Genomic DNA, 23,124 nt, shown 5'->3' with positions numbered 1-23,124 from the left:
TTCAAGCTTAAATAATACCAACAAACATACTGTCTTCATACACAAAGAACAAAATGAAACCACATGCAAGAACAATCCTCAGGGGGCAGCTAGGTAGCTCAGTGGATTAAAAGTCAGGCAGAAAGATGGGAGGTCCTGGGTTCGAATTTGACCTCAGACACATCCTAGCTATGTGTCTCTGGGCAAGTCACTTAAAACCCATTGCCCAGCCCTTATCACTCTTCTGTCTTAGAATCAATTTTGTAAGGGCTAAAAAAAAATTTTTTTAAAGAATATTCTTCAAAGATGGAGGACTCCTTTCCCATGGTTGTTTTTTCTGGGGTCATTTTGGGATGGGGCTTAGGCTGGCTGACTTTTCCTGCTCTCTTTTTGTGTGCAATCTTGTCCCATTGAAATGTAAGCTACACTGGGGGCAGCTGGGTGGCTCAGTGGATTGAGAGCCAGGCCCAGAGATGGGAGGTCCTGGGTTCAAATCCAGCCTCAGACATTTCCTAGCTGTGTGACCCTGGGCAAGTCACTTGACCCCCATTGCCTAGCCCTTACCATTCTTCTGCCTTATAACTAATACACAATAGTGATTCTAACACGGAAGGTAAGGGTTTAAAAAAAAAGCAAGCTACAGGACAGTAGGGGATTGTCTTTTTACTTGTACTTACATCCCCAGTACTCTGTACATACCTTTAAATGGGAAGTTCATAATAAATGCTTGTTCCTTGTTTGCTTTTAAGTACATAATGACTTCAGGCTGTTAGTTCCAAAGCTGTTCCTCTTGCCTGTATTTCTCACTGAACCTTCTTCTATAACAGGCCGCTCAAGAAGCATTTAGATATTGTGGTCGATCTCTACTTCATAACTGCTCTCCCTCCCATACCCATCACCAGCAGCTCTAAGGGGACCCCACGTTGAGTGGGTATGTTACCAGACATCTGCTGCTTCTAGAGAGTAAGAGGGAGCATACCTGGGAGCTAATAGCATACTTCAGGTACAAAGATGAGAAGGTCGGGGGAACATGTTCCAGGAGGGCTTCTACAAAAGAAACACGAAGACAATCGGGCCAATTCCGGAGCCCCTCCTTCCCCCGCTTCAAACAGCCGCACTCCCCCTCCGTTCCTCCCTTCCTCCCCTCTCTCTCTCTAGACCTGCCAGATTGAGGATGAACCAGGTGGCTCCCTTGAGGAAGAATTTCTTGTTAGCCAACTGATAATCGCTCCATTGCTCCTTCCACGCCTGTAGGATGACCTGCTTGAGTTTACCCAATTCATGACAACATTCTGAGGCGGTGGGGTCAAGGCCAGGGGGACGAGACAGGCCTGGTTTCGGGGGTGGGGGTCCTCATTGCTTCTCTCCACTTCTGGCCCAGCCCCCAGCCTCAAGACAGCTCTGAGACTGGGGCTGAGGTTCACCAGGCAGCAAAGGCTTAAGCCGACTCTGACTGTCAAGGGCAGCCCCTTAGCACAGGTAGGAGTCTTCCCGCCTCTCTCCTGACACCCTCTCGATACCCCGACTCCTCCTAGTTCTCCAGTCCCAGGCCCCGGCCCCAGAATTTCTAACTAAAGAAGCTCAACCACAACAGACTCCCACGTCAGAAGTGACTTTTCTAGACAGGAAGCACAGCCATCTTGGTTTCCGCCAAAGAGCTCACTGATTGGTCAGGTGAGGCCAACTAGAGCCAATGGGAATATCAGAAGGCGGGGGTATCGGCGACCCTCGCTTGGTTTCTGGGAATTGGAGTTTTAGATGCTGGTGACAAGCCAGTGCATCTACTGGAGAGAGAGATTGGATTTTTCCTGGGCCGGAGCCCACACCTCTTTTCCTAAGACTCGACATCATTGCAGGACCTTGCTGGCCTTACAGTGTCTTCATCACTCTCTAGAAATAGCGTTATGAACTTTTCTTGTAATTTACATCCCTCGGGTAGTCTAATGAAATCTATGAACCTCTTCTAAGACTAATGTTTATAAATGCATAAAATAAATTATAAAGGATCACAATGGAAACCAAATTCCACTCAAATACATTAATTTTTAAATTCCATATAATCTGTGATTCCAGATTAAGAACCTCTGAATTCTAGCAGCTTGCTTGCATGACGTCCTACACAGTCACATTATGAGATTGTGCCTGCCCAGGGTAGGATAAAGGTGATGGGCAGAAAGTGCACTGAATTCTGCACTTTCTGTCCCTGTCCTTGAATTGTCTTCTATAGCTAGGAGAATGAATGGAAGGGGGTGGGGTAAGAAAGGTGGAGATCATGGTTTTGCAGTGGGAAAATTGAAGCATATTCATCTTAATTCTAGTGCCTTCCCTCTATTTCCAATTTATCCTATGCATAGCTTAATTGTATAATTATTCCTGTTATCTTTATCTCCCCTACTAGATAGGCTGGGGAGCCAGCACTGTCTTAATTTCTTTTTATCCCCAGCCCATAAAACAGTGCATAGCATTTAATAATCATTTACTGAGTGATTCTTTCAATACCCAGCACCTAGCACAGTGCCAGGTTCATGAGTTTAATAAATGCTTGTTGGGTGGCTGATGAAAAGGGATTGTTGAGTCACTGAAGATGGAAGAAGGAGTTATTGAGGAAAAGACTGGTAATAATAACAGGTAGCATTTATAGAGGCCCTCTGAAGTTTGTGAATTGCTGCACACAAGTTACCTCATTTGGGATGGTGAGTAGAAGTGGTTTACTGGAGGGTGGAGGGAAAAGGGAGGAGCCCACCTGTTACAAAAGGGAAAGGGCTCAGAGTGGAATAGACAGAGGTGTGGGATGAAATGGAGTGGATAGAAATAAATTAACAAGGGCAGATTCACTGAGAACATACAGGTGGGGATGAAGCAGGTAAGATGGTCTGGGATGGCACGAGATGGATAGAGGAGTGGTCTGAGACAGATGAACGGACAGAGCACAGACTGCAAAGAAAGGGTAAGGTGGGATAGGGCAGAGTAAAATGAAGGAAGTGAGAGGAAATGGGAGGCAGGGACGAACTGGGCAAAGGAGCCACCCTCACCTAGGGGCTCCAAGACTGGGGCTGGGAGAGGATGTGGGAGGGTGACAGGCTGCTGAGATTTAGCCTGCAGAGAGCAGCAGGGAGCCAGGTCCAGGGATAATCTCACTGGCCTCCGGTGGCCACCTCTCCCGCAGCACAGCATTATGCCACTCACCACTTCTCCCTAAGGACATCCCAGACTCCAAGCTGGGTTAAGGGGGAGGGGGAGGATATGAATATGGAAATACCCAGTGACATCATCAGTGCTGCAGTACTCTGGACATCAATTCTTCTGAGAAGAGGGAGGCTGGGGCTGGGAACCAAACAGTTGCAACTTCACTTTGCAGGGGCAGATGGAGTCCCCCACTTCTATATCAGATTATTTCAAAGTTTAAAGCTCTTTTTCTCACTACAATCCTATTACGTTCAGAGTCCTCCCATTTTTTCCTCATTGTTTAGATGAAGAAACAGAGAGGTTGTTTGGTTTTTGGTTTTTTTTTTGCCTAGTGAATTCTGGTCTCATGACACCAAGCCCAGCATTCTTTCTGCCAAGCTGCTTCTCAAAATAGAGAGGACACAGATCCCCTCTGCTCTCAAGGGCTCAGGATCTGATGGAGGGAAGGATAAACTCAGGCCTGGGACATTAAGTGAGAATATGGGGCCTGGGCCTGGGATTTCACTGCTATCCTCTGCTCCTGACTGAGAAAACTTCCCTGCAGATGCTGGGCAGCATCTCCCCTGCAACTCACCCTTGAGAGCTGTTTGAGGCACCCTGAGGTTGGCTGCTGGGTGTCAGAGGTGGGACCTCAGCTAGGGCTTTCCTCCCTCTGAGGTCAGCTCCAGCATCCACATGCCAAGCTGCCTCACCAGGTCATGACTCACCTTTACATGGTGCTTTAAAGTTTGCAAAAGACTTTATAGATGTCCTTTGAGCCTCGTAACAACCCAGTGAGGTGGATGTTATCATCCACACTTTACAGATGAGGAAACAGACTGAGTGACTTGAGCAGGTTAATGCAAAGGAGATATACAAAGTCAAATGCTGGTGGGGATTTGAAATGTAGATTCTTCACCTTATTCCCTTCCCAGTATCTCCATCTTTACTCAAAGAGGGCACTCACCAAAGAGACTCCTTCAGAAAAAAATGGACAGGGCCTAGAGATTCTCTTATGCCCTCCTGCCACCTCTTCTCTTCTCCTTTTAAAAAGGCACACAGGACAGTTTTCCCCCAGAGACAGGCCCTATTGCCTCTTCTGCCCCCAAACTGTAACGGCCACGGATGATAGAGCCTTAGGGATAGCACCAAGAGGCAGCTCCAGCCCTATGTTTCTCCCTCTCTGAAGCTGGATCCACAGTTACTAAGAACTTGGGGGAATGAGAGGTGGGTTAAATAGCTGACTGCCATTGTTGTTTTTTCTTTAAATCCTCATCTTCCCTCTTAGAATCAATACTGTGTATTGGTTCCAAGGCAGAAGAGCAGTCAGGGCTGGGTAATGGGGGTTAAGTTTACCCAGGGTCACACAGCTAGGAAGTATCAGAAGCCATATTTGAACCCAGGACCTCCCATCTCCAGGCCTAGCTCTGAATCCACTGAGCCATCTACCTGCCCCTTGCCATTCTTTTGCCATTTCCTATTGGGTATGGTTGAAAGAGGGCCTAGTGAAAACAAGTGATCAGGGTTCCAGTACTAGCACTAATCCTAAAGAGCTCTGTCACTATAAGTAAGGCTTTTATAAAAAAAAAAAATTTTATTTCTATCTTTTTTTTGCATCACCAAAACACATCTCAATACCCATCTCCCTCCCAAAAAGCCATCCCATATAACAGATATTTTGAAAAGAAAAAAAAATAGCAAAATTCATCTATACAGAAGAGTCTGAAAAATATACATTAGTTTCCATTAGAGAAGGTATCAGATTGAGAAGCAGATTAAGTGAATATAGAGAATGACATAATAAATGACATATCTAGGAAATTAAAAAATAAAATATATACAATGTGTTACACCCCCAGAATTCCTGGGGCTAAGGGAACTAGAGCCATCTCCTCTCTTATCATTTTTATCCTTTGTAATTTGGCAGCATTTACTTTCAATTGTTTCATGTGTTTTCCTCTCATTTTCAACTTAGCAAGTCTTTGTGCCTAATTTTTCCCTTAGCTCTCCTTCTCTCTGTATCAGATTTTGTGAATCTTTCAATGCTTCTCTATAGTCATCATATCCGGTTTCTTATAGTCCAGCAGTAAGCCTTGGACGTTTTGTTTGCCATTCCCAATTGCTGGCCATCCACACAGTGGCCAGTTCTTTGCTACAACAAAAAATGCTGCTATAAGGGCAGGTAGGTGGTTCAGTGTATAGAGCTCAAGGCCTAAACCCAGGAGATCCTGGGTTCAGACATTTCCTACCTGTGTAACCCTGGACAAGTCACTTAAACCCAACTGCTTAGCCCTTACCACTCTTCAGCCTTGGAACAAATATTTAGTATTTGATTCCAAAATGGAAGGCAAGAGTTTTAAATAAAAATGTGCTGCTATAAATATATTGGTGTATATGGGGGTTTGTCTTATTGATGAACTCCTGGAGTAAGGTACAAGCCTAGTACTAGAAACTCTGGGAGAAATGGTCATGGACACTTTAGTCTCTTTATTTGCATAATTCTAAATGCTTTCCAAAATGGTGGTTCTGATTGACAACTCCACCAAAAATGATCTAGTGTGCCCAACTTCTCATAAGCCCTTTCTGCACTATTCTCATTTTTCATCATCTCTGTCCAACTGAAGAATGTGGTGAAACCTCAGGATAATTTTCATTTGTATTTATCTTATTAACAGTGACTTGAAGCATCCTTTCATAAGGATAATAGTTTGCAGTTCTTCTGAGGACTGTTTGCACATATCCTTTTATCACTTATTTATTGGAGAATGGCATTTGGTATATAATTAAACCATAGACACACAAATAGTTATATATCTTCGAAAGCAAGTCTTAAGTGACGAAATCAGTACAAAGATTTTTTCCTGTTCTACTGCTTTCATTCTTATTTTAGATGCAATAATTGTGCAGAAACCCTACAGTCTTATATAATCAGTTATCTATTTTGTCTTTTGCAATTGTCTCTATTCTGTGTTTGATTACGAATGTGCATCTATCTATACTTGTGAAAGGTATAAAGGGCAGCTAGGTGGCATAGTGAATAGGGAACTAGGCCCGGCAAATCTGGCCTCAGACACTTCCTAGCTGTGTGACCTTGAGCAAGTCACCTAACTCCAAATATCTAGTAGCCCTTTCTATTTTGCTGACTTAAAACTGACACTAAGATAGAAGGTAAGGTTCTTAAAAAATATATCACCTACTTCTCTCTCTTTTTTTTTAATGACAGGATCTATCCTATGAGAAACACCATGTATCTGCTTTGAATTTAGTGTGGGTTATAGTAAAAGATGTTGGTCTGATTTTTTCCAGATGGCTTCCAAATTTTCCCAGCAGCCTTTAATAAAATAGAGAGTTCTTTCCTAAATGTTTAGGGTTTTTTCCCTATTTATCAAACACTAAGTTGAGTTCCATTGTTTCTGATTCTCCCTGGATCACATTGATCTATTTATTCTTTTAGCCAACAGCAAATAATCTTAAAGACACTGGCTTTAGTTTGAGGCTTGAAATGCTATTTAACTTAGCTTCTGGCTCTTTTGTTTCTCTAAATAAATAGGTGGAAAAATATTCAATACTCAAGGTTAGGCTGTGTCACTATAATAGAAATGATAATTCCCCTAAAGTTAATTTACAGTTGGAAAGCAATACAAATCAAATGGTCAAAGCAATACTTTACAGAACTCGATAAAACAATAACAGAAATCATTAAAAAAATTAAGCACATCTTTCTAGATCTCAATTTTCTATTCTGTAATATGGGGAATGTTATTATAGAAATCTAGAAATAAAAAGTACCCCAATAGCCAACTATTCCAACCCATCCTGGGAAGAAACCCACACCATAGTACAATGTAGTATGCTGGGAGGATAACATGAGAGACTAGTCAGGGAACAGAATTAAAATTTATATGTCCGTAGCATTGTGTGGTTTATAAAGCACCATACCAGTAACCCTATGAGGTAGATTCACGTGTATTAATTATCCCCATTTTACAGATGAAGAAACTGAGACTCAGAGAAGTTACATGACTCTGCCCCATGGTCATACAACATGATTCAACAATGATTAAGAGCCTACTAAGATAAAGAGGCAGCCTGGTGTAGCTGATAAAAGGCCAGTCTTGGTCAGGAAGTCCTGGGTTCAACTTCTGTCTCTGACACACTGGCTGGTTCTGTGGCCCTGGGTTAGTCATTTAACTACTCAATACCCCAAGCAACTCTCTTTATAAAGACTCTCTCAGATTATAAGTCAGCAGAACAGGGAGCAGTCTTTATAAGGAGAGCTGACTGCCATTTATCTGGTACTCTAAGTTTTTTGGGAGGCAAACTGAGTTAAATGACTTGCCCAGGGTGACACAAATAGTAAATTAGTTCTTTTAAGATTTACAGAGCTCTTGACATATGTTATCCCAACTGATCTCCACAACTACCTTATGAGATGAGTGCTATTATTACCCCATTTGCAGATGAGGAAACTGAGGCTGAAAGGGGATAAGTGACTTGCCCAGGATTTATCTGAGGTAGGATCTGAAATCAGGTCTTCTTGAATCCAAGTCCAATACTCCATCAGCCAGTGTGCCACCCCACTTTGAATTTCTTCACCAGCAGATCTCTGGTCTGAAAAACTGGGCAAAACAGCCACACCTCTCAAAGGACTTACATTCTACCGGTTATGGAGAGGGGCAAAGATATAGTATATACATAAATAAATACAAAGTAATTTTTAAAGGGAATGAGAAGTAAAGGCTTGAGATGGGGTGGAGATGAGGACTGATCAGATCAGGAAAGGTCTTAGGGAGAAATTGCTAGGTTTTGAAAGAAGCCAGGCATTGCAAGAGGCAGAGGCAAGGAGGGAAGGCATTCAGGGCATCTGTCCCCGGGTTAGCAAGAATTTGCTCCAAGATCCAAACTCAGATCTCCTGATTCTTAAGTTCTTCTCTGGAGGTGAGAATACAGGAGAGGTGGAAAGAATTGTTATCTTTCTACAGTGGTCCTAGATGACTCAAAGCAAGTGGCAAAGCAAAAGTTGACTGAGGGGAACTGGGGTGGGGGAGGTAACAAGGCATTCATGGGAAAAGGAGCCAAAGTCCAGCCCTGAGGAATGGGCCTTTATTCATCTGAGCCCATGGAAGCACCAATGCCCAAGGCAGCCACTGGAAGCAGAAATGGAAATTCTTGGTGAGAGGGGAGGGGGAAGCAAACCAGAGAGAGAAAAGGATGGACAGAGGATAGATAGTTGCTAAGGGGCTGATAAGAGGAGACACTGGAGTTTTCCCAAAAGTCTTTCCTAATTAATACTTTGCCATCACACTAGGAGAGTTCCTAGTCTCTACCCTACATTTCAATCAGTGTCTTTGCAGCTCTCCTTGTTCTTCAGTTTCCTCCATCCCTCAAATTTAATCCAAACAAAAGAACTTCTCCTCCACTTTTTCAGAGTGCAGCAATGGCTTTGGCAGCCACTCGTCGGCCCAGAGGGAGGCTGAGGTCTGTGATGGCCAGAACAACCTTGGGGCTAGACATAGCTGACACCTTGACCAATTCTGACACCTGCCACAGAGAAAGAGACAATTACCAACTTCCCTACAAAAATTCTGAGCCACCACAAGAAGAAAGTGGCCCTTTCCCTTCCTTGAATGCTGGGGGCATACTACCCATCCCTCCCCAGATTCACTCCCCAACACCAAAGAGCAGAGCTGCCAATATCTCCCTCCACTCAATGGGATGTTTGAGATGTAGAACAGCACCCTAAGGGGCAGCACAGGGCCCCTGACCTCCCATCCCCCACCTCTGCCCCCAAACTCACCGTTGTGAAAAGCATGAACTGCAGGATGCTGCCTCTGCTGCCCTGCTCCAGGCAATCCACACACTCCTCCATGAACCACTGCACAAACTGGGTGTGAGGACCTGCTGTCCTGGCCCCCAAGATGGAGGAGATGAGCAGGAACAGGTTTGCTGTGGAGGAGCAGAGACAAGAGGTGCAAGAAGATCAATCACAGGCCAAGGGCTGAAGGGAAATCTGGGGATGGAGAGGAAGCATCAAGGGTAGAAGAAGGGAGGGAAGAGAGCAGGGGATGGGGAAGGGCTAAGTGCAAGAGGAAAGGAGAAATCAGGAGAGAGGAAGAACAGATGAGGGTCAGGAAAAGCCAAGGGGAGAGGAAGGCTGACAGAAAAGAAAATAAAAGTGAAGAAATGGGAGGAGGAAAAAAGGGAGAGGATGCTTCGATACAGGAGATAGCAGAAGCTACTCTCAGGGACACTAAGAGAGCTTCTCCACCCCCAGGAGGAGGGAAGGTGGGAGAGGGGAGCTCCCCTGTATCTAGTGTTGGCCAGTTTTGGGGGAGCAAGGGGAGAAGGAACTTACCAAGGACTCGGTTCAGAGGGTCCCTCATATTGACTGTGTGTAGCTGAGAGGCTGACAGAGAACTGCTCATGGACCGGTCAGCTGTAGAATGGGAGGAAGAGACCAGGGGTGAAGACACTATTGGCTCAAAACACTCTCCCAAGGGAAGCCCTCCTCACACCCTACAGGAGTTACCTGCAATAATATTTATGTTGTGCTGATGACCTGTGTGATAAAAGAAAAACTGAAGCTGTAGAACTTGGTGAATGAATTTCTGGGGCCATCAGCTCTCACTGATAAGAGCCTGCTTCTTCTCTCAGGATATGGGGATCAGGGAGAAGGAAGCTGAGCAAAAGGAGCTCAAAAGACTGGACACAAAGAAAGAGGAAAGCAGTTTCAATCCTTGGATTAAGAAATCCCCACAGAATGACTTGAATATAAAGAAGTAAACTATAGGCAAATTGGGTGAGCACAGAATAGTATACTTGTTAGATCTATGGGAAGGGAAAGATTTTAAAACCAAGCAAGAGTTAGAAAAAAATCACAAAATGTAAAACAAATAATTTTGACTACATTAAACTAAAAAGGTTTTGTACAGACAAAACCAATGCTACCAAAATTAGAAGGGAAACAACAAATTGGAAAAAAATCTTTATAACAAAAAAACTCAGAAAAAGGTCTAATCACTCAAACATACAAGGAGCTAAATCAAATGTACAAAAAAATCAAGCCATCTCCCAACTGATAAATGGGCAAGGGACATGAATAGGAAATTCTCAGATAAAGAAATCAAAACTATCAATAAGCACATGAGAAAGTGTTCTAAAACTCTGATAATTAGAGAAATGCAAATCAAAACAACTCTGAGGTATCACCTCACACCTAGCAGATTGGCTAAAATGACAGCAAGTGAGAGTAATGAATGTTGGAGGGGATGTGGCAAAATTGGGACATTAATGCATTGCTGGTGGAGTTGTGAATTGATCCAACCATTCTGGATGGTGGCAATTCTGGATGCTCAAAGGGCTTTAAAAGACTATCTGCCTTTTGATCCAGCCATAGCACTGCTTGGATTATACCCCAAAGAGATAATAAGGAAAAAGACTTGTACAAAAATATTTATAGCCACGATTTTTGTGGTGGCAAAAAACTGGAAAATAAAGAGAATGTCCTTTGATTGGGGAATGGCTGAACGAATTGTGGTATATGCTGGTGATGGAATACTATTGTGCTCCAAGGAAAAAGAACTGTAGGAATTCCATGTGAACTGGAATGACCTCCAGGAATTGATGCAGAGTGAAAGGAGCAGATCCAGGAGGACGTTGTACACAGAGACTGATACACTGTGGTGCAATCGAACATAATGGACTTTTGTACTAGCAGCAATGCAAGGGTCCAGAGCAAGGCTGAGGGACTTATGAGAAAGAAAACTAGCCACATTCAGAGGAAGAACTGGGAGGAGAAACACAGAAGAAAAACAACTGCTTGAACACATGGGCTGTTGGGGATATTACTGGGGAGGTAGACACTAAATGATAACTCTAGTCCAACTATCAATAATATGGAATTAGGTCATGATCAATGATACATGTAAAACCCAGTGGAATTCTGCGTAGGCTAACAGGGGAGGGGAGGTTAGGGAGGATTGGGGGAGAGGGAAAGAACATGAAATATGTAACTAGGAGAAAATATTCAAAATTTAAAAAATAACTTCAAAAAATAACAATAAATTTCATTATTCCCTCAAAAAAAATAAAAATAAAAAGTTACTTAAAAAAAAAAAGAAATCCCCACAATAGCCTCTCTCCTAAGCACTGGGAAAGGGAGGGAACAATACCAGATCCCAGAGATCAGAAATAGCTCAGAGACCAGAACCAGGCAAATCCTGGCCATCAGGTCACTTTTCCTATGCCCAGCTCCTTACAAGGAAGGACTCAGGAAACTGCTCCCAGAATTAGGATACCACTAGAACAACCTCCTTTGGGGACATCCATCCCCTTGAAACCTACTTTCTGTCCCATTGCTCTACTGAACCCTCTCTCTCAGGTCAACAAAAGAACTCATAGTTGTTAAATCCAATGGTCTTTTCTCAGTCCTTATCCTTCTTCAGGACCATCAGCCACTGTTACCTGCCCCCATCCCTTCTTCCTTGGTTCCTCTCCTGACTTTCCCCACTTTCCACCACTCACTTCTTTTGTGTCTCCTTTCACAGAATCAAAGGCCTTGAGGCCATTCAATCTACTGAGTAGCTGAACAAGAACTTCTCCATCAAGAGATCAATTAGCTTCTGCTCAAAGACCCCAAGTGATGGAGAGCTCAATATCTCTGGAGGATGCCCATTCCAACGCTTATAGATTGTCCTAATTCATAGGAAATGTTACCTTTCAAAGAACTAGAAATTGAAGGGATGCCCATCAACTGGGGAATGGCTGAACAAATTGTGGTATGTGACTGTAATGGAATAATATTGTGCTATAAGAAATAAAGAGCTGGAAGATAGCAGAAAAACCTGGAAAGATTTATATGAACTAACACAGAGTGAAGTGAGCAGAACCAAGAGAAAATTGTTCAGAGTATCAGTAATATTGTATGATGATTAACTGAGAATAACTTATGGCTTATTTCTCAGCAATACCTGATAATCCAAGATAATGCTAAAGGACTCATGATAAGAAATGTCATCTGCCTCCAGAAAAAAAAAACTGATGGAGTCTAAATACAGACTGAAGTATACTATATTTCACTTTCTTTCATCATATTTTTTTGAGTTTTCTTTCATAAGATGACTAGTATGGAAAAATATTTTATATAACTATACATGTAAAATCTACAAATAATTATAGTCTCATGGAGAAGGGAAGGAAGGAAGGGAGAGAGAGAATTTTAAACTCAAAAATTTTTTAAAGGAATGTTAAAATTTGTTTTTACATGTAATTGGAGAAAAAAATAAAATATTAATAACTTGAAGGGAAAAAATAGAAAAAGAAAACACTGTCTAAAATCAAACCAAAAATCTACCTCTCAGTACCTTTCACAGATTGCTCCTAGTTCTGCTTCCAGTGACAGGCAGAACAAGGCTGATTATCTTCCATAATAACCCTTCAAATACATAAAGCCAGCTATAAGGTCCCCTCTTAAGTTTTCCAGGCCCGTCAATGATATCTTCATATAATATATCCCTTAGTCTTTTTTACCATTCTGATTGCTGTCTTGACCTTGTCTTTCACGAGTATCCTTTGCTGGCTCTCCCAGTGCCTGAAGTCCTAGGTGAACTCCAAGACTCTACCCTTAGCCTCTTCTTCTTTTCTTTCTCCATTCTCTGCGTTAGCAGTCAAATGTGCTCTTACACTCTAGGCAAACGACTCTCAAATATCTATCCTCAAACCTTTTCCCTCTACAAAACTTGAAATAGCCATTTCCAACTGTCTACATCTCAGATAGTTCTCCTGGATGTCCTATTACCTCCAACTCACTATGTCCCACGAAAACATGTCTCATATCTTCCCCCAAAACTATTCCTCTTTTTGTGGCACTCTTATCAACTTAGGCTCTTGTTTTCAAAACAATTGTCATCTTTGTTTCTCCCCAACCTGTCATATGCCAGCAGGTATCATGCCTCCACAATTCTATCTCACCACTATTCCCTCAGACACTCATTTTTCCTTTTCTATTCCTAACAACCAGAGTTATTTAGCACCTCATTGCCACTAAATAAGGAAATCTGCAGTTTCAAGTACAACCCTCTCCTTCATGTGTGTATACAAACATACACACACATATGTGAGCATGCCCACTTCATTTGATGGTTTCCTTTTTAAATCTCATCACCATCCCTGGACACCTCAGAGTTCCATTGACCCCACTTTCTACTTCTTCCACAGCCTCTTTCACACCTAAAGGAAGTAATTAATTTCCTTTATGTACCCATCTATTCATATCACTCCTTGGCTTTAAACCCTTTAAAGCCACCTCCATCTTGTTCCGAAAGGAAGAAGAAGGTAGGAGAAAGCAAAAGAAAGCTTCCTTGTAGACCACTGGGGGCCCTGGACCTAGCTGGCCCCGGTTAGAATTGAAGAGTGAAAATCAAAAGTCAAGTACAACTCCTAGGTTAAAAACCCAGGTGAAGATGAGCAAGTTCAAACTTTTTAGCTTGGCATTCAAGGTCCTTCATGACCTAGAACCATTCTGTCTTTTAGGGAACAGGAATAAATTTGTAGTGCTAGCAAGTCCCTGTAAGATAGGAAAGTGATAGAGAAATACAGTGGAGTTCTGATCGCTTTTAGAAGAGAAGCAAATGAATCTGCTTGTTCCCAGAGGACCGGGGCTCCCCAAACACAGGCTGCTCTCAAGACACAAGCATACTCAGGAACAGCCAGCAGGATGAAGTCAATTTCCAGCAAAACCAATCCCCAGACCAGCACCACTGTCAGCATGTCACTACAAGTCCAGGACAGGGATGTGCCAAAGGTAATGTTCAGGAGGGAGCAGGCCACAGGCCCTTGTGCTCCACCTCCTATTCCTAGGCAAACTTGAAGGAAAAGATGACAAAGACACCTGACATGGAAATGTCTAGAAAGTGCCACCAAGAGCTGATCTTCATTAGAGAAATGACTACACAGGTGAAGAATACCATCTGGAAGAAAACTGACTTTCTGCCCCAAACATCTGAGAAGGTATCAATGAGGAAACACTGCAGACCCATTCATTAGGAAGGTGTAATGTAGGAATACCTGCCATAAAACTGTTAACATTAGGTAAAGTGAAGTCATAAGCTGGTCATGGAAGAATACCACCATCATATGGTACACACTGGACCCATCAGGCATCTCCATTTAGCCAAGGATCTCTGGCCAATATTACGCTGCAGCTGAGCCATTTCTTCTTTTCCTCAATCATAATGCTACTTCCTAGGCTTCGGAACTCTGGCTCTGTCCCACTCAGTAGCCTCAGGACTTGTCACCTTCACCTGGGTTTTTAATCTAGAAGTTGTACTTGATTTTTGATTTTCACTCACTCTTGATATCCAACCAGTTACTAAATCTTAGTGATTCCACCTCAACATCTTTCAAAGTCATCCTCCCCTTATCTCTTTTCAAATTTTACACCCTTTCCTTCTTTTTTGGAATCAATACTGTGTAATGGTTCCAGGACAGAAGAGGGATAAGAGTTAGGCAGTGAGGATTAAATGCCTTGCCCAGGATCACATAACTAGGTAGTGTCTGAGGCTAGATTTGAATCCAGGACCTCTCAAACATTTTTTTATATGACTAACTCAACGAGATTCCTAACTGGTCTCCCTGCTTCCAGGATCTCTCCCTCTCCAATCCATCTGCCACACAACTGCCAAATTGATATTTTTAAAAAATAATTTTGACCATGTCATTTGCCTTCTCAAGAGGGTTTCAGGCTAAAAACAAATTCCTTTCACTAGTGATTTAAACCCTTCCTAATATAGCTCCAGCCTAAGTTCCCAGGTTGATTATACACTGATCTCCCTCCCACCAACACTACACTTCAGCACACATGACCTACCCACTATTCCCTAAATACAGCATGCCATCTACTACCTCTGGGTCTTTGCCCAGGCTGTTCCCCATCTTCCCTACTTCCCCCACCTCTCTCAATCCTGCAATGTTTTCCTCCTCACCTTTGCCTCTAAGAGCCAGGAACCTCTAGCTCCCTTTGAGAGTCAGTTCAATGGACACTTCCTTCAAAAAGCTTTTCCTGATTCTCCTAGTGTTAGTGTCCCCACTCTAAAGTTACTGTGACTATTTTGGCATATATGTTGCATCTATTTATCCATGGAGAATTTCCCTAGTAGAATGAAGCTCCATGACAGCAGGGTCTGTCTCAATAGTCTCAGTACTCAGCACAGTGCTTAGTATATAATAGGTATTTATTAGATACCTATTGATTGGTTGCCTGGTATAACTGAGCAAAGTCACAAATGATCTGGGCCTATTTTCTTATCTGTAAAATTAAGGACCCAAAAACCAGACAGTCTTTAAAGATCAATCATTCAGCTCTGACCTTATCATCCTAAACATCAGCTGAAGGAAACTAAAAGTTCCCTCAAAGGAACCTAGCAAAAAAGTTTTCTAGGGGGTACCTACTTCTAGGGTGCACAGCCCCTCCCCTGCCAACCAACTCTCAGACTCACTGGGACTAGAGAGAACATTGGCATCATCCTCATTGGAACTCAGAAGTCGCATCAACTTTGAAGGCTGTGTATCATCCAGGGGGAATAGGCTGATGTAGTCCTAGGGAGTGAAGGTCAACAGGGTTAGTATCACTTAAAATCCAAATATCATGATAGGGAGATAAATCCACTCCCCAACTCCTACCCCCATGAGTGACTCTCCAATATCAGGAAAGTAGAAAGAACCCAGGTATGAGGCAGAAAAAGTGTCCTGCTTTAGAAGGCCTTTTGAACCTCCAAATTGAAAAGTCCTTTGGACTACTGTTTTAGTCTTCCTCTTTTCTTCCTTCTTGTGTAAAGAAAGGAAATGAGAGGATAGCAAATAGCTACTGTCTCTCATATTAAAGAAGCTACCCAAAGGAGGGCAGATTAAGTACCTGCTTCAGTTTTATATTCCTGTTTAACAACTACAGGAGTCACTTCTAAGCCTAGGGTGACCAGTTTAGGGCTATACTTGTAATTTATCACTTTGTATTATAATTGTCATTAGTATTCACCTCAATGTCCTCACGGTGTCTCTTCTTCTGTCGGGAAGATGCCTGCCCCTTGTGAGAAGAGTATGAGCTTAGGGCACACCATACTGCCAGCCTAAGAAAACAATTACAAGGGCAAAGGAGGAGAAAGGAGAAAGTTCAGAGGAAAATGGGTAAGAAACTCTATCTTCTAAGCAAACTAACAGTAAAAAATGGTTATATGAGGCTGAATTCACACTTCAGTCCTTCTGCTGTGACATGAAAGTGACAGGCTCTCCTTTCAGGATTCATCTGAAAGCCACAGAATATAAGAAAGAGGAGAGGTGAAGCTTACTTGGCCAGGGCTGTGCCCGGAGGATCCATGAGGCTATGCCATTTGGCAGAGTCTGTAAGAAGCTTAGGAAGGATGTGGCCCAGCAAGATCAGGGTGACTTGCTGCATGTCTAGGCAGAAAATGGAATAGAGCAGCTCCACAGCTCGTAGGGTATACTCCTTTCGAGTCTCCTTCAGCAGCTCCTAGAATGAAAAGGGAAGCAAAAATAGAGACATAGGACACTCAATCTGAGGCCTAGAGACAGAAGGTCCTGGGTTCAAATCTGACCTTAGATACTTCCTAGATGTGAAATGGTGAGCAAGTCCCTTAACTTCCATTGCCTAGTGCTTACTGCTCTTCTGCCTTGGAAACAACACAAAGTATTAATTCTAAGATAGAAGGTAAGGGCTAAAAATTTAATTAAAAGATTTTTTTAATCTACTATGTCTAAAGTGCTAATGATAGAAAGATAAAAATGAGAGTCCCTGATTTCAAGGAGATTTGCAATACAGTATGAATAGCCCAGAGTAAAAGAAGCAAAGGGGAAATCAAAATGCTCTACATATATCTGAGAGGAAGAAAGCACAGAACCATAAGAGCTCTGCAAAGGTAGAAAGGGAAAATGGGGAAGTTTTTACACAAGGGTTAGTACCTCAACTGAGCCCTAAAAGGTAGAAAGTAAGGAGTATATTCCAGAAACAGGAGATGATGAGTAAAGGCAAAGAGGCAGAAAATGGCATGTTGAGTCCTGTTTGGCTGGAATGTACCAGGAAAAATAGGGAGTAATATGAAATAAGGCAGGAAAGTTTAAATAGAGGTGGGCTGTAGATATCAAGGGAATGACGTGATTTTGCTGAAGCAGAGATACGAGCAAGTCATCCTCCTACTCAATAAACTCCAGGGGTTTCTTATCACCTCCAGGATAAAATACAAAATGCTCTGCTGAACATTCAAAGCTCTTTATAACCTAGCCCACTTCTACCATTGCAGTCTTCTTATTTCTTACTCCTTGACATGTAGTCTTTGATTCAGTGAAAGTGGCCTTTTGGCTATTCCACAAACAAGACACCTCTTGATGTCTAGGCCTCAGGCATTTTCTCTGGTTGTCCCCCATACCCGATATTCCTTCCTCCTCAACTTAACCTACTGATCTCCCTGGCTTCCTTGAAGTCCCAACTAAAATCTCATCTTTTATAGGAAGCCTTCCTTAACTTCTCTTAGTTTTAAATTTTCTGTTATTTCCTATTTATCCTATACATAATTTGATATGTATATATTTGAATGATGTCTCCCCTATTAGATTATAAGCTCCTTAAGGGCAGAGACTGTCCATTGCCTTATTCTGAATACCTTGAGTTTAGCACAGTGTCTGGAGCTTAATAAATGTTTACCCGAATGGTCACTGAACATATTAAAAAAGGAAACAAGGATCACACAATCACATCATGGATTCATCAAGAACACACCATTCAAGAATATGCACATTTCCTTTTTTGGTAAGATTAGCAGACTAATAGAAGAGGAGGAGGAGGAGAAGAAAGAAGAAGAAGAGGAAGAGGAGAAGGAGAAGGAGGAGGAGGAGGATAGACAGCATTTATATAAGGCCTATTATGTGACAAGTGGGCAGCTTGTGGCACAACAGATAGAGCACTGGGCTTGGAACCAAGAATATTCACCTTTATGAGTTCAAACCTGGCTTTAGAAACACTATCTATATAACCCTGGGCAAGTCATTTAACCCTATTTGCTTCAGTTTCCTCACTTGTAAAATGAACTGGAGAGGAGAGAGGAAACAGCCAACCATTCCAGTATATTTGCCAAAAAATCCCAAATGGAGTTAAAAAGAGTTAGACATAACTGAAACAACTTAAGCAAGTTTTCAAATGTGCCAGGTACTGTGCTTCACAAATATTATCTCGTTTTTATCTTCCCAACAACCCTGGGAGGTAGACATGATTACTAGCTCTGTTTCAGAAGAAGGTCATAGATACAGTTTATATGAAAGGAAGTCTCTCATGCTCTTGTGGATAAAATGGAGAGATGTGGGCTAGACAAGTGTATTCAAGAAGAGGGAAAGGCCAGACCCATCCAAAAGAGCAGTGGTTCGTGCACGGTAAACTTAAAGGGAGTTAGTTCTCTTTCCCCTTCACTGAAGGTCTTCAAGCAAGTCTAAGTGACCACTTACTGGAGACAGGAAGTGAATTCTAATTCGGGTATGGGTTTAACTAGAGGACTCCTGAGGTCCTTGCCAACTCTTGAGATTCAGTGGTAACCTCTACACCAAGATGATGAGGCTCTATCCTTTGCAAAATAGCAGTTGCTATGAAAACAATCTCCAGAGAAAACTGATGAATAGAAGTAAGCAAGATATATATATCTTTTTGTCAAATAATGCCTTCTCTAATGCAAAGAGGGGAGGGAGGAGGGTGTTACCTGGATATTTTAATGTAACAAATAAGTAAATTTAAATTTAAAAAATAAACATTTACTAAATTTCAGTTAATTTTTTCTAACAAAAAAACATAGAAAAGAAGAAAATGATCTGTGAGTGATTTAACAGTATGATAAAATAAACAAAATAAAAATCTAACTTGACATTAGGTAGCATTAAGATGGACAAAGCGAACAGAGGTAGGGAGCTAATAACAGCACCACTAATTCTGTTCTGCTCTGACTATAGCTATAATACTGTTTTCAGTTCTAGGAATCACATTTTAGGAAGGACATCTAGAGACGAGCAACCAGGATGAAAATCAGCTCATGTCATTAAAGGAGCTTAGCTTGGTGAAGCAATCAACAAGCATTTATTAAGCACCTACCAGGCAATGTTTTAGGGCCCAAAGACAAAGACTGAGACAATTTCTACTTTTAAAGGGCTTTCATTTCACTTGGAAAAGAGCTGTCTTAGAGATGAGGAACATGAGAATTGTCTCAGAATACTTGAAGTGCTATCAACATGAAAGTTTTTAGACTTGTTCTGCTTGGCCCCAGAAGAACTAGGAGCGATGGGAGGCAGTTGAAAAGATGTGATTCTGTAAATGTGAGAACAGGAAAAGACAGAGGACTCAAAGGTCAAGGAAGAAACAAGAATAGGTTTAGGAAGAATAAGACAGTTGGAGAAGTAGGAGCATATGATCAGAGATATATTTCTATAGTTTTGGGAGGTAGATCTGAGATATCTGATGGCTAGGTGTATATGGAGATCAAGGACATTGAGCTTGATAAAGAGAGCCTATAGTGTTGGAAGTGTCATTAATATGAATATTGAAATCAACATGAATGAAGGCAGAGGTTAGGGGAAGCAAGGAAGACAGTTAAATAAGTATTTTTTTTAAACCCTTAACTTCTGTGTATTGGCTCCTAGGTGGAAGAGTGGTAAGGGTAGGCAATGGGGGTCAAGTGACTTGGCCAGGGTCACATAGCTGGGAAGTGTCTGAGGCTGGATTTGAACCTAGGACCTCCCGTCTCTAGGCCTGACTCTCAATCCACTGAGCTACCCAGCTGCCCCCTTAAATAAGTATTAAAACCATTAAGGAAAGAGAAGCCATACAGACCAAAATATTTATAAGTAGCAGTTTGGGGAGTAGCAGAAAAAGGAAGATCTCTTCATTGCAGAGGTGGCAAGCTAAAAGCATGTAATATTGCACATACTATCAGACTCCACTAATGTGCTAATTTGCTTTTTTTGCCTTTATAGTACAACACTGCTGAATAGAAAAGGCTGGAGACAGGGAGAAATGTTTGGAAATAAATGTGATTTAAAAACCAAAAACATCAACAAAGGATAAAAAAAAATTTTTTTCAGATGAAAGAATGATCTAAATGTCATCAGATGATAGCAATGAGGCATCAGATAGATTAGAGAAATGGTTGGTAGGACATACTGGATGCTCAATAAACACTTCTTAAAGGGTGACTGAGACCAACACCATCTTCTCTTCTCTGAGCTGTCTGGCTTATTCCTAGCTCACAATACATACCTTGACCAAGTTGTTGCAGAACCAGTAAACACCACCCATATGCAGCAGGGTGTCAAAGACATGGATGGACCGGCTATCAACCCAGCCCTTCTCCAGAACTTCTGCAAAGATGCCAGTTAGCACCTCTTTAATAGGTCTTTTGGGGGGCAGGAGGTTCCAATAAGGCATTGTATCCATGCCAGTAGTTGGGAATTTGATCTGAGTGGCTGTTTGCTGTAGAACATCAGCGCACATGTGCTCCAGAATTGAGCTCATTATCACCACCCTGTGGACAAAGAGAATGCAAATGTGATAACTGCCAAGAGCAGAAGACACCATCAGGGCTAAGTGTAGCACCCTCTGTCTCCTAAGACTTGTGGTACAGACTCAAAGTTAATAATCCAGATTCTGCCTTGAAAATGAACAAAAGGAAACTCCTAACCATTACACCACTGGATAGCTATGGCCTGGGAAAGGGAGCTACTCTACATTAAGATGGGAAATATCTCTCCTCCTTCCAAGGCATTCCAACAGGTCTCTCTCTGGCATTAGATCTTTGGTCTAAATAAATACATATCATCTTCCAAGAACTAAGTGTCTGGGGGGGAGAGGTAGGAAAAGAGGCCCTGGATTTTTTAGGTTGTAATTCAGGCTTGGCCCCACTCAAAACAATTTTTCCAGGTAAAAGAACATAAACAGAAACCGCTCCATAGAGTTATTCTGGAATCTGGCTCACCTGGACAGAAACAGATGTACCTAGAGTTCTCTTAGGAATAAAGAGTCTTTAAATAAGAAACATTTTACTTAAACTGGGTACTAACTCTGTTCCTGAAACATTAAATGATCTTTGGAACATTATTATTAAGTCTCATTTTCTCACTCTATACGAAGTTTTCATTCAGGATTTTAGTAGTAAAAAACTTTGAGAGCAGGCAGAGATTAAAGATTATTATTTCAGTGGGGGGAGCAGAAATTATCACAATGTAAAAGACTCTACAATGACCTGAAAACATGTGAGCTGAATTTTGCCACCTCTTCTGCAAGACATTCAAAACAACTTTTTTCCACATAATGAGTATTCAACAAGTATTTACTAAATATAAGTGAGTTCCCAAAGACCCTAAAGGGCCAAGAAAAATGATCCAAGGACCCAAAAGGCTGGAAGGGAGCAAAAGGCCTCTCCAAATCACAGCTGAGTGCTCCCTCCCACAAACATGCAGAATTAGCAGCACAACAGAAATGAATGGGGGTTTTAGCCCAAAAGACATCATGTTGACTGGGGGCACTATGTCCAGAAGGCAGAGAAGGGCTTGGAGAGGAAAGGGGAGATTATATACCTCTCATTGTAGAACTGCAGGGTATTCTCACTGTAGAGAGGCCCAACCAGCTGGCGAATCATCTGCAGTGATTTCTCACGTTCATCCAGGCCTAGCATACGAACATGGGCCACGAGCCAAGCAACAGCACACACTGCCAGGCTACACACCTTGCCCTTGATGTTGTCTGTGATTTTCTGGGAGAGAAAACATGCTAGCTGTAGGAACCAGATCCAACCCCAAGCCTTGCTCTACACCAGTGATGGGCAAACTACGGCCTGTGGGCCAGATGTGGCCCCCTGAAATGTTCTATCTCCCATGCAACATTATTCCTAATCTGACAAATACAATGAGTAGGATACAATACAATGAAACTTTGAAAGAGTTGCCTTAGAAACAGACTGACAGATGAGCATTTCCTTTCCTTTGGCCCCCTCTTTAAAAAGTTTGCCCATCACTGCTCTACACACTTTCCTTTCCCTGGGTACTGCTTCCCTGAGGGCAGTATCAGATTTCTGAGTGCCCACCATAAGCCTCTATGCCCACACTGACACTGAGAGCAGAGAATGAGGAGGAGAAGTGATCTGGACACCTAGAAGTGATCATGGCTGCAGAAGGGGAGACCCCAGATCTTAGAGTCCTACAGATGGGGAGACCTTCTACTCTCAGGACTTGCAGGGATAGCCAGGACTGGCACATGGCTCTCACAGGAAGAGAGAAAAGTGGTACAGGTGGGAAACGAGGATGTCAGATCCTGAGAACAAAGAGCATTACTAGGGATAGAGGGGAATGGCTACCTGGATGGACTCAAAAGCCAGGACTCCATTCTCCCAGGCATTCAGAATCTCCAAGATGGCAGCTGAGATGCTGAGACAGGCCTCCTGCCATTTCATCTGTCTGTTGAGAAGAAGTAGGACAAAGGTCACCCAAGTGGAAGCATGGACTTGAAGGATTAAGACCCTGACCCCTGCCCTGACTCAAATCCTCCCAAGTCACCTACACTAGCTTCATTTCAGAAGAGTTATTGAGCAGGGCCACCAGGGATTCCACCTTGGTGGAGTCAGGCCGGAAGCAGGGGTGGTCAGGATTCAGGATCTTGCCCTCCTCAGGCATACAGGTCTGCATCCAGGTCTCAAAGAACGGTACTTCACCCACAGTGCTTGATTCTGACAGAATGACCTGGATAGATGAATAAGGCAAGGAAGAGCATAAAATATCTCTGTACCAGGTAACCTTATGACAAAAGCTTTCACAGGATCACTGTTTCTGGCCTACCTCAGGCTTTATCCCTTTATCCCTGCCAAGGCTGATAACCTCTCCCACTCCCCACAGAGCCAGGCCTAGTTTCAGGGGAAAGGAGGAAAATGAGGCCTATGCTGCCATCTT

General features: G+C 42.5%; 1 protein-coding gene across 1 annotated transcript in view; it reads right to left on the bottom strand.

Annotated features, from left to right (window-relative positions):
* Positions 1-8,568: 8,568 nt before the first annotated feature.
* The window catches only part of LOC123246239 (mediator of RNA polymerase II transcription subunit 24-like), a 39,363-nt gene continuing 24,807 nt past the window's right edge, over positions 8,569-23,124 (bottom strand). The window contains exons 2-11 of the mRNA XM_044675167.1: positions 22,739-22,917; positions 22,536-22,635; positions 21,760-21,935; positions 20,444-20,708; positions 16,485-16,666; positions 16,175-16,265; positions 15,639-15,738; positions 9,500-9,580; positions 8,942-9,090; positions 8,569-8,685 (exon numbers count right to left, since the gene is read on the bottom strand). Of these exons, the coding sequence (XP_044531102.1) occupies positions 8,569-8,685; positions 8,942-9,090; positions 9,500-9,580; positions 15,639-15,738; positions 16,175-16,265; positions 16,485-16,666; positions 20,444-20,708; positions 21,760-21,935; positions 22,536-22,635; positions 22,739-22,917 (1,440 nt within the window). The remainder of the gene's footprint in view (positions 8,686-8,941; positions 9,091-9,499; positions 9,581-15,638; positions 15,739-16,174; positions 16,266-16,484; positions 16,667-20,443; positions 20,709-21,759; positions 21,936-22,535; positions 22,636-22,738; positions 22,918-23,124) is intronic.

This window comes from Gracilinanus agilis, chromosome 4 (genome assembly GCF_016433145.1).
Source record: "Gracilinanus agilis isolate LMUSP501 chromosome 4, AgileGrace, whole genome shotgun sequence".
Taxonomy (NCBI): Eukaryota; Metazoa; Chordata; class Mammalia; order Didelphimorphia; family Didelphidae; genus Gracilinanus; species Gracilinanus agilis.
This window is presented reverse-complemented; position numbering and strand designations above follow the sequence as displayed.